Genomic DNA, 12,413 nt, shown 5'->3' with positions numbered 1-12,413 from the left:
ATTAATTCTTAATATAATAAAACCATAATATTTGATAAATCAGGTGCTGTTCTATCATGAGCTTAACCTACCTTGAATAAAGTTCATTATACCATGGTCTGTCTGAATACTTGATTCTGATTGGCTGGAAGGTCTGCAATAAATCTGTTTAATGCACAGGTAGTTCCATGTCAGTTTAATAACCGTTCAATAGAGTACCTCAGGGATGACGCATTTTTGTAAGCAAAACCCAGAAGCGAGTTAGCATTTTAGGGCTTCCGGTTCCAATGCCATCAAGTCTATGGGTTTTTGCTAAATCGCCTGAAATAAGGTCTGTGGTTAACAAAGCCTCTAAATACTTTCACGTTTTGGTCTATGATATAAAACACACCAGTTATAACCCACTTGTGATTTTTTAAACTTTTACTGTGTCTTAAAATCGGCGGTTGCTAACAAATTGCTAAAAGGGACTACTTCCTTTGGCGGGGACTTTAGACGTCATCATTAAAAACGGGACATTTGGACAGCATTTCTCATGAAAAAGTGGATAAGTATTCATAACAGTGCAGATCATAATCAGCGAGCATGTTTTTAAATAAAGTTGTTTTTTAAATACAGTTTGAGGAAGCTTGGTGGTGACGACGTTGATCCGCGACCATGGTGTGTTGTAGTCCGTTTATAGCCTACTGTTAGCCTTTTATATCTGACGACTTTATTTAGGCTTCAAAATCTATAAATGTTGTGTTAACTCGTAAAGATTATCTTGATAGACAAAACGTGTAAGTGTCATAACCCTTTGTTAAACACAGAGCTTATTTTCTGCGATTTTCCAAAAAGTCTATGGGAAAAATGCATAGGCTTTCAACCTAGGGAACCCGTGCGCCGCTAACTTCTGGGTTGGCCTACAAAAACACGTCATCCCTGAGGCATTAATGCACTGCTTTCATTGAAGCACACAGACGCACCTTACTCTTGTGTATGTCTAACGTCTGAAATGTAGATGTATATTGTCGTATACAACTGATGCATTGACTGCATTATTATATACATTGTTTGTTTCTACCAGCTGAATGAATTAATGACTTTGTGCATGCCACAGATCCTACAGATAGAGTTTAAGTGGCGATTAAAGCTGTAACCTTACTTTACACCCATAGCAAGAGACGTTCAAGGTTAAAAACAGTCACTGATTGTAGAACAAATGCCTCAGAAAGCGGAAGAAAAACAGTGCAAATGCACATTATAATATTAAACACACAAATTAATTTCAAAGAAAGTCTCTTTTAATAATGCAGATTACAAATATGTAACTTCAACTTCAAAAAACAGTAAATATGGTTAAATACAAACCATGGATCAAGTAATCGCCAAAGCATGATAAAGCACCCCAACATACCCAGTTTCCGACGGTCACCAATGAACTGTGCAATTACTCTTGCAACTATACAATTATTTCAGTTGTGAAAGTTCATTGTAACACTTAATATATGTTGTATCCCACTTACTACTCAATATTTCATAAAATATCATTGCAAATAAAAAGAGGTAAGATAATACAAAAAAAAAAAAAAAAAAAAAAACTCCCTTAATTAATCCAAAATCAGTGCACAGATGGTGGTCTGCCTGTTCTAGACTTTTTGCTTTGAGCTCCAATCTATCTCTTATTTTAAGGCTTAATTAATAATCAATGGAATGTAATTGAAAATCATTTTATTTTCATTCTGAAGCCAAAACAGCCGTTTATATTGGACCTGGAAGTGATTTCTGTATGCAAGGAAGCATCTTTCAGTCAAAACTGGGATCTAGCAGAGAATGATCTGGTTATTACGAGGAATGCATCACATTAAAATATTCAAGTTGTAATTAAAGCAGTAATAAACACCTTGTTGAACACTAACTCCCTTCACAACTAAATATGGTGATGTCTTCCCTGTATTTTGTATATTTCATCTACAAATACAGTTTGATGCAGTCAGTTGTGCTCTGACGCCCACTAGTGCTGGATCTGAGACATCACAGGAGCAGATTAGAAACCCTGTCATAATACTCCATATTGCTCTTTTGAGATCTGATGGTGGTGTTTTGTCCAGATGACTCTCCTCCACCCGTCACAGAGGATGGAGGAGACAACAACAGTAGGAAGGTCATATTCCGTGTGAATAACTGTGTTTTGTCTCTCTGCATGTAATGTGTCTAAATATTCAGTCAATATATTGTAAATTTCACACACACACACCAGGCCTCACCTGCAGTGTTTAAGAGAGGACAGTCATGCGGTTTGACCAATCAGAGTCAGTTTGGCACTTCACTGCAGCCAGTAGCGTTTCAGCGCCGGCGCAGCGGTGTGTATGAGACATCATATATTACTGTTACACACACGTGGAGAACCTGAGCGTCCGAGGAAGCAAACGGTGGATCCGCAGGCATGAATAATCATAACACTGTCCGTCCTCAAACACAGAGAGCGGCTCCGCCTCAGTGACGGATCGCTCTGTCTGGTCGACGCCTCGCTCCTGTTTCCTGGTTTTCCTGTGTGTGCAGAGGATTCTTCCTTAATCCTGATGGCTCTTTTCCTGACTGACTTTGTACTCGTACTGCAGGAAATAAAGAAACACAAATCAATGCACTGCATACCGTTTCAAAATCAGCAGCCGTAATGCATTACAAGTAATGTGAAATATGTAATCAGATTACTTTTTTGATTTAACGAGTAAGGTAATGCATTACTTTATAAACTTTAGTCTATGTTGTTGACTGAATTACTGTGTTAAACTCTTGCAAAAAAGAAATCATTAAAAAAAACACCTGCCAGGCCTGAAGAGATCGAGCCTTAGCCCGTAGTAACACAATATTATAACATAACTTTTAAAAGTAACTTTCCCCAACACTGCACATTTCAAAAGTTTGGGGTCGGTAAGATTTTTTAATGTTTTAAAAGAAGTCTCTTCTGCTCACCAGCCTTGATGAAAAGTACAGAAATATTGTGAAATATTATTACAATTTAAATTAAAATAGTAAAATGTAATTAGGGGTCAACCCCCAGAGGATGTGCAAGTACTAGAAACAAAATATTTTTTTCCTCAGATTCCACGGCTCATGATGATTCAAATGTATTTTGAATTTTCCGAAAAACCTACTTTTTCAAACTCCTCCAAGAGCATTTGTCAAATTTGCAATAAATTTGGTATGTAGCATCTACTCACACTCCAGGCAGTTATTAAAAGATTTTTGATCGGCCAATCCGTTCTCGTATAGCGCGTCAATGAATTTGACGACAAGCGCACATGGATTCGATGCTGTATCTTCCCAATGATTTAGTGTATTGACACCAAACTTGGTATATGTCATTACAGGCATGACTTGGGGGTGCATGGACAGTATTGTCACAGCACCACCTACTGGTGCAGAGATTTTTTGCTTATAACTTTTGAATGCCTTGTCCTAAAATCAGGAGGATGGTCTCCTTAGATTCCTCGAGGCATGCAGAGTTGAACGATAATCATTTCTTTGGTCGGCCATTCTGAATTTAGTCATAAAATGCTGTGTTTTACGAACGCATGAATGTATCGTTACGAAACTCAGTATGAGCCATGCTCTGAGAGGACCTGTAAAGTTTTAGCTCAGCGCCCCCAAGTGGTTAAGAGATATAATGACATTTATGAAAATGCTTATAACATGAAAGTCAACATATTGTCATTTAACTTGCATCATTAGATTTGTTGGCTTAGGCCGAGTCCTACGATACCAAATTTGACATATTGTTCCATACTTACTGTCCGCCACATTGATTTTTTTTCCCAAAACCTACTTTTTCAAACTCCTCTTACAAAATTTGTCTGATTTGTATGAAATTTGGTATGTAACATCTACAGACACTCATGACAAGAAGTTATTAAAAGATGTTTGATAAACCCAACCGTTGTTTTATACTGCGTCAACAAATTTGACTGCAAGCACCCCAAAATGGATATGCGGCTGTATCTTGCAAAAGTTTTGTGTATTGACACCGAACTTGGTACATGTCTTCACAGGCATGACTTGAGGGTGCTTGCAGACTTTCGTCATAGCGCCACCTACTGCTCAGAAGTTATAAAGCATGTTATTATGTTATATATATAAGTGCTTTAACTGATGTAATTTAAACAGTTTTATCCTAACCTCATGATCGCAGATGTCCACAAATATTTCCTTTTCTGCCCTTATTCAGCTTGACTCTGTAATTGCTGCTCACATCTAAAATTTATTCCTGTGATCAAAGCTGAATTTTCAGCATCATTACTCCAGTGTTGTGTCACATGATCCTTCAGAAATCATTCTAATATGCTGATTTAATGCTCAAGAAACATTTATGATTATTATCAATGTTGAAAATGGTCATGCTGCTTCATATTTTTATATATCTTTGTATTTTGGTGAACAGAAAGCATTTACTTGAAACAGAAATCTTTTGTAATATTATTATGTGCCTTTAATGTCACTTTTGATCAATTTAATGCATCCTCTTTCTGACCCAAACTTTTAAACGGTAGTGTCAAATCTTGATGCAGCTCCCTACATAGACTGCATACACACCATTCAGTTCACTATGGTTTGTTGCAGAGCTTAAAGGGTTAGTTCACCCAAAAATGAAAATAATGTCATTTATTACTCACCCTCATGTCGTTCCACACCCGTAAGACCTTCGTTCATCTTCGGAACACAAATTAAGATATTTTTGATGAAATCCGATGGCTCAGTGAGGCCTGCATAGGGAGAATATTTTTGGTGCGCCAAAAAAAAAACTAAATAACGACTTATTTAGTGATGGCCGATTTCAAAACACTGCTTCAGGAAGCATCGGAGCACAAATTAATCAGTGTGTCGAATCATGATTCGGATCGTGTGTCAAACTGCTGAAATCACGTGACTTTGGCGCTCCCAACAGCTGATTCGACACGCTGATTCATTTGTGCTCCGAATCTTCCTGAAGCAATGTTTTGAAATCGGCCATCACTAAATAAGTCGTTATTTTGGGTTTTTTCGCCGCACCAAAAATATTCTCGTGGCTTTATAATATTAATTTTGAACCACTGTACTCACATGACCTGATTTAAATATGTTTTTAGTACCTTTATGGATCTTGAGAGAGGAAATGTCATTGCTGGCTATGGAGGCCATCGGATTTCAACTAAAATATCTTAATTTGTGTTCCAAAGATGAACGAAGGTCTTACGGGTGTGGAACGCCATGAGGGTGAGTAATAAATGACATTATTTTCATTTTTGGGTGAACTAACCCTTTAAGTGTGTGATTACGTGTGAGTGAACATGCGAGAGTTTACCAGAGCGAGCTGTCGTCCGATGTTCCCCACGGTTATCACTCCCGCGAAGAAGATACACGGCAGCCAGGACCGAATGTACAGGAAGTCAGGGGAGGTGTATCTGCACACATTCAAAACATCCACGCAAAACAAGCTTGTAATGATGCTCACAGTGTAAGCAGTAGATCTTCAATTGCTCTGTGTGTTAATGCTGCACACTTACTCACAATAAAATCAAAATCACAACACCGCTGTACAGGATTATAAAGGCTGCAACTTGATGATAATCTAGTCCTGATGATTGATAAAACCATTCATGTATGCTCTCAAAACAAACAAAATGTTATGGTCTGTTGGTGTGGAAGCCTTAACACTACTTGAGTCAGTTTGGTGACTATATCATGCAGCCCTATAGGGTGAATAGGACTGAAACTCACTGAAAGACTCCGTTGTAAACCAGCAGCTGAGTGGCGAGTGTGGCTAGTGTTGCGATGACGACACCAAGCCCAAACCCACTGCGTGAGCGATCAAACGACCACCACAGGCCGACCGACAGGGCAGCCAGCGTCAATGACAGCTGCACATTATTCGCGAAGTCCACCTTCTGTCGGCAACAGTGTTAAAGACAACAGTTGGCAGATTCTAAGATATAAACACATCTGTTAAGTAAAACTGATGTGTCTGGCAGACAAAAACTCCACTTATCTGCACTTTGATTTTTGAAGACCTTTTACTTTCACTAACATCGATATTACACACTACAGGAAAGGGAATATCCCAAAAGGCATAATGGGGCACTTTAATGATGGTGATGTTGAATTAATGTGATCATGGTACACTTCATTTATGGACTACGTTTAGTTTTTTACCTCTAATGATTCAAAGCTGTGTTCATATGGAAGAGCAGATCTGTCTCTACTTCTGTTACATTGTGACTTTAAGACAGACCGGATAACAGCTGAAAACTCGACAGAATGACTGTTACAGAAGGTCAGGAATGAGAAGAAATGGGATGTTGTGAGAGAAGGATACAGCACTGGCGTGGTTTATGCCCACAAAGACGGCCACACAGCGCATGACATTAGACCACTCCCTCTTGAGCTTATGGGGCTCCCCGAGACGCCGGTCCATACAGGGGTACAGCAAACCTATCAGCGCTGAACAAACAAGAGTGACAGTCAATCACACTGCTTATGCAATGCCGGAGTGATAAAACAGACCACACACACACACTGGAAAGCTACGGTAATGACAGCAGTGTTTATGTGCGTGAGAATCCTGCTCAGGGCTGTACGGAGCCTCTGAAGGGACATGGTGATGGAAAAAATATATTTCGATGCTCGCAAAACTTGTGCGTTCCCCTGAGAAACACTGTGTTTGCTGGCAAACCTTTCGTGAGAGAACACAAAAAGCACTGACATATCATTTTTCCTCCCATCTCATATTTTTTTCCCATCACTTTCTCCCTTTAGGGGCTCCATAGGGTTGCCAGGTGTGCAGTTTCAACTGTTGCCACAGGTTGATTTTTTCCCCCCCGTGGATTAAAGGTTTGACATACGCTGCCCTCCAAAAGTTTGGAAACGCCCTAGAAAAGTGGGGTTTTGGACAATATTGGCATGAATCCTTTTTAATTTGTGATAATTTTGCACTGATCAGGGACAACACAAACTGCAAAAACATATTTTATTACATAAACAGTTTATATATAGAAAAAAAACCAAAATTTACGGTTCTGATTGGTTCCCAATTTGGACCCAAACATCTTTTACAAACCTGGGCCAAGTTTAAACCAGTAACCAGCATCACAGCTGGCAAAGGGGCATGTCTGACTTTGACATGTATATATTGCCATTATTATGTAATCAAAGTGAAAATTATTATTGCTGGTCTTCAATGATAATGTCAAGTTACTGTAATGTATTTGCACCAAAAAATGATAAGGATTTATGCTGATGTCGTCCAAAACCACTTTGCCAGGGGTGTTTCCAAAATTTTGGAGGGCAGTGTAATTGCATAAATTATATTTGACTGAAATGCTTGTATTTAAATATTTTATATTCTACCAGTGATAAAACTGTGCTTGATGTTAAAGGGGACATATCATGAAAATCTGACTTTTTCCATGTTTAAGGGCTATAATCGGGTCCCTGGTCCATCTACCAACCCAGAAAACGTGAAAAAGGACAACCCAGTGACTTTGTTTTGGCAAGCCTTTTGGCTGCGTGAGATTCTCCAGCTTTGTTGTTGTTGAGCTGTTAAAGCTTCGCCCTCTTCTGGAAAGTGTGCAGGGAGCAGCAGCTCATTTGCATTTAAAGGGACACAAAAATGGCGTGTTTTTGCTCACACCCAAATAGGGTCAAATTTGACAAGCTATAATAAATGATCTGTGGGGGATTTTGAGCTGAAACTTCACAGACACAGTCTGGAGACACCAGAGACTTATATTACATCTTGTGGAAAGGGCTTTTTAGGTCCACTTTAAGTTTTGTGAAGAAAGGCCACTGGTAGGGAGCGTTTGAGCTGCGTTTATGATCACTATGATGTGACTGATGTAACAGTGATTGGAAAATATGTATTTTAGGTATGTGAATGGCATATTTTGAGTTTTATTATTTGGGATATGATCATTGGGCTAGTTTTGTTATGCAGATCTGGCAACCCTGATCCTGCTATAGTTCTGCATGACAAAGAATATCGATTGTTTTTGAAGGACGTTTCTTCTGCTCACTATGTCTGCATTTATTTGATCAAAAATACACTAAAAACAGAAAAATTGTGAAATATTATTTCAATTTAAAATAGCTGTTTTCTATGTAAATATATGTTAAAATGTAATTTATTCCTGTGATCAAAGCTGAATTTTCAGCATCATTACTCCAGTCTTCAGTGTCACATGATCCTTCAGAAATCATTCTAATATGATGATTTGATGCTCAAGAAACATTTATGATTATCATCAATGTTGAAAACAGTTGTGTTTCTATTGAAACTGTGATTCTTTAAAGAATAAAAAGTTCAAACGAACAGCATTTATTTAAAATGGAAATCTTTTGTATATTCTAAAAGAAATCTTTTGTCCTTTTCTGGAAAACAGAATCCTGGCATTATCAGATCAAGTTAATACGTTTACACTTATACATAAATAAAATTGTTGTGCACAGTCAATGCCGTTGCTGCGGACAGAGGCAGCTCAGACGATGTCAGTGAGTGTCGTGTGTCTGCGTACCTGCGGCCGTCCCACAGCAGGGAGGAACCCACCAGGCAGACGAGAAGATGCTGCTGATGACGTCAGGAGGGAAGAGCGTGACGTTACGCTGCACCTGCAGCAGGTTCAGCACCAGCGCTAGAAACACGCCCACCATGAACAGCATGGCGGCGCGGATCAGCAAGTTCATCGTCCGATTGGTGATCATGCTGATGTAGGGCCCGCGGGGCATCGGAGCACCGCCGTTCAGTGCCGAAATCTCCGCCATGGCCGCTGCGACTGAAGAATGATGCTGCCGGCGGACATCACATGCCTGTCAAAGAGAAGGTGATAATGATGATGATGATCCAAGATGATGGTTTCCACAAAGATATGAAGCAGCACAACTAATAATCAGAAATGTTCCAAATCAGCATATTAGAATGATTTCTGAATAGGGTTGCAAAATTCCGGGAATTTTCAAAGCTGGAAACTTTCCATGGAAATTAATGGGAATATAGGGAATTAACAGGAATTGATGAGAATAAACAGGGAATTTGCAAAATTGCAGGTTAGCCTATAACAGGGTACTTAAATGTAGTTGAAAAAATCATCTTGTAGCATAACTTTGGTTAAAACAACCAGATTTAATGCAATTTCAGTTGAATTTTTACCCTGACATTCACACAGCACACTACTGACTGCAGGGCTATTGAGGACACACCCCCTGCATGCACTGTGCATTCCCCCAGTCCATAACATGCGCATTTGATCAGAAATACAGAAAACAACAGTAATATTGTGAAATATAACTACAATTTAAAATAATTTTTTTCTATTTTGATATACATTAAAATATAATTTATTCCTGTGATCAAAGCTGAATTTTCAGCATCATTACTCCAGTCTTCAGTGTCACATGATCCTTCAGAAATCATTCTGATATGATGATTTGATACTCAATTATCAATGTTGGAAACAGTTGTGCTGCTTAATATTTGTTAAATATGCGATACATTTTTCAGGATTCTTTGATGAATAAAAATGTAAAGAACAGCATTTATTTAAAATAGAAATAATATCAGTAATTTTTTTCTTTCTTTTTTTTGAAAGAAATTAATACTTTTATTCAGCACGGATGTGTTAAATTGATAAAAAGTGATAGTAAAGATTTATATTGTTAGAAAAGATTTATATTTTGAATAAATTCTGTTCTTTTTATTAATCAGTGAATCCTGAAAAAAGTATCACAGGTTCCAAAAAAATATTAAGCAGCACAACAGTTTCCAACACTGATAATAACTGAGTATCAAATCAGCATATTAGAATGATTTCTGAAGGATCATGTGACACTGAAATAAATAACACATAACAATTGCTGCAATGAAAAATATTTATTTTACATATTTACTAAATTAGAATTAATTGAATGTGAAAAATAAATAACTTATTTCAACAAATTATATTTGTTTTTATGATACATTTTATATAAATATTACACAGTTCCCAAAATTTCCAATTAATTCCCATAAATTCCAGTAAATTTCCATAAATTCCTGTTATAAGTTTCCAAATTGGAATATTTCCAAAATTCCCCAGGTTAAGTTCCCGTGGAAAGTTTCTGGAAACTTTACGCCCCTTTGCAACCCTATTTCTGAAGGATCATGGGACACTGAAGACTGGACATAGAAAAAATACAGTTATTTTAAATTGTAATGATATTTCACAATAGTACTGTTTTTACTGTATTTTTGAACTAATGGTGGGCAGAAGAGACTTACTTCAAACCATTAAAACATCTAAATTATTCCAGACTTCTTAGCAGTAGTGTAATTTCATAACAATTACACAAAGCTTCAATTCAAAGCTGAATGTCCTACGAATTACTGATCCTATTTGAGATACACACTTAAAGGATTAGTTCACTTTTAAATGAAAATTTCCTGATAATTTACTTACCCCCATGTCATCCAAGATGTTCATGTCTTTCTTTCTTCAGTCAAAAAGAAATGAAGGTTTTTGATGAAAACATTCCAGGATTTTTCTCCTTATAGTGGACTTCACTGGGGTTCAACGGGTTGAAGGTCCAAATGTCAGTTTCAGTGCAGCTTCAAAGAGCTCTACATGATCTCAGACGAGGAATAAGGGTCTTATCCAGAGAAACCATCACTCATTCTCTTAAAAAAAAATATATATATAAAATTATATACGTTTTAACCATAAATGCTCATCATGAACTAGCTCTCTTCTTTTTCTTTTCTATTAAACGCTGCTAAGTGTATTACTGCCCTCCACAGGTCAAAGTTTGAACTAATTGTTATAGTGTTGTCAAAAGTACCGACTTCGGTACCTATCGGTACTGAAATTTTAAAAATGTGACGCTTTGAGTGCTGTTGAGCGGATTCGTAAACATTTCTGATTGGCCATTGTGTTGACGTGCTCATCGGATATGCCTGTGATTGGCTACAATGATCAATGCGTGGGAGCATTTGAAAGCACACGGAAGTGTTTGAATTTGAAAGCGTTTTGAAAGTGGGAGCGCGAGCGATTGAAAGCAGGCGTCTAACAGTGGACCGATCCGCGATAGACGCCTGCTTTCAAACGCTCCCGTGTGTATCTGTGTAAGCGCTTAGTGAAGAGATTAATTGATGACTATTTACAACGTTTTTACAGCGTTGATCATTGAAGCCTATCACAGACATATCCGATGAGCCGTGAAAACAACGGCCAATCAGAGATGTTTACGAATCCACTCAACAGCGCTCAAAGCGTCACATTTTTAAAATTTCAGTACCGACTAGGTACCAAAGTCGGTACTTTTGACAACACTAAATTGTTATATACTTGCACTAGCATATTGTACATGACAATTTAGTTCAAACTTTGACCTGTGGAGGGCAGTAATACACTTAGCAGCATTTAATAGAAAAGAAGAAGAGAGCTAGTTCAAGCTGAGCATTTATGGTTAAAACATATAAAATAAAATAAAAATAAAATAAAAAAATTCAAATTAGTGATGGTTTCTCTAGATAAGACCCTTTAAAGCCCTTTGAAGCTGCACTGAAACTGTAATTTTGACCTTCAACCGTTTGGAGGCCATAAGTTCATTATATGGAGAAAAATCCTGGAATGTTTTCATCAAAAACCTTAATTTCTTTTCGACTGAAGACAGAAAGACATGGACATCTTGGATGACATGGGGGTGAGTAAATTATCAGGAAAACTTAATTTGAAAGTGAACTAATCCTTTAATATCTGCAATCAGAGTACTGTAAATCACTTTAGACATTAAAGGTGACTGCAGGTCATGTAAACAAAACTAGCTAACTTAATATCTCTGATCAAAGGCCACATCAGCAGCAGCAGCAGGCCTTCAGCTCTCACCTCGACTACAATACAAACAGACTCTCATTACAGTCTACCTGCTTATTATTCATTAATAAACGACATAATGAAAGTATTAGCAGGTTGAAGAAGACGAATTCTCAAGAACATCATCATAATATTGTAGCTAAACTCGCAGTTTCTGACCCAGTAAGGGGCAAAAATCGGTCATATCCAAAACGTGCTAACTTATTAACTCAATTATAACAGATATCTAATAAAACACCACAAACGACTCACCGCTGTGCAGTTTTAAGGAATCTTTTCTCTTTCTCTGAACTGAGATATTAAAGTCCTAAGCGAAGGAAGACCGTGGATAATGCTGAACTTCCGCCCCGCTGATGGCGCGGCTCCCTTCGCAGCCAATCAGAGGGCGCGCTGGTGACGTAATGAAGAAGAGCTTCGCGATTCTTCTGTATGCGTAATATTTTTTCGGTTTCGTAGCAATCCGATTACCTTTAGGTTGTTATCCACGCATATTTAATTCGACAATTCTCACAAAATCTGTATTCACGAAATCCCGCGCAATCTCGCGTGAGTTGACGCGCCTCTTCTCACCTCCCATTT

General features: G+C 37.9%; 1 protein-coding gene across 1 annotated transcript; it reads right to left on the bottom strand.

Annotated features, from left to right (window-relative positions):
• Positions 1–1,244: 1,244 nt before the first annotated feature.
• insig2 (insulin induced gene 2) lies at positions 1,245–12,279 on the bottom strand. The gene is made up of 6 exons (XM_048192876.1): positions 12,087–12,279; positions 8,505–8,796; positions 6,311–6,435; positions 5,716–5,882; positions 5,300–5,399; positions 1,245–2,573 (listed from the first exon to the last, which is right to left on the bottom strand). The coding sequence occupies exons 2-6, from the start codon at positions 8,749–8,751 to the stop codon at positions 2,532–2,534; spliced, it is 681 nt and encodes a 226-aa protein (XP_048048833.1). The 5' UTR covers positions 8,752–8,796; positions 12,087–12,279; the 3' UTR covers positions 1,245–2,531.
• Between the last annotated feature and the right edge of the window lie 134 nt (positions 12,280–12,413).

The sequence above is a fragment of the Megalobrama amblycephala genome, linkage group LG6 (assembly GCF_018812025.1).
Source record: "Megalobrama amblycephala isolate DHTTF-2021 linkage group LG6, ASM1881202v1, whole genome shotgun sequence".
NCBI lineage: Eukaryota > Metazoa > Chordata > Actinopteri > Cypriniformes > Xenocyprididae > Megalobrama > Megalobrama amblycephala.
The sequence above is the reverse complement of the archived record's forward strand: the minus strand, read 5'-3'. Positions and strand labels throughout refer to the sequence as shown.

What these genes read in the sequence shown, in the direction of transcription:
- insig2 (XM_048192876.1), bottom strand. Translation starts at nt 8,751, where the DNA reads ATGGCGGAGATTTCGGCACTGAACGGCGGTGCTCCGATGCCCCGCGGG. An exon ending in GTTTACAACGGAGTCTTTCA is followed by an intron (nt 5,400 to 5,715) that starts GTGAGTTTCAGT and finishes GAATGTGTGCAG; the next exon opens with ATACACCTCCCCTGACTTCC. An exon ending in TCGGACGACAGCTCGCTCTG is followed by an intron (nt 2,574 to 5,299) that starts GTAAACTCTCGC and finishes TATTTCCTGCAG; the next exon opens with TACGAGTACAAAGTCAGTCA.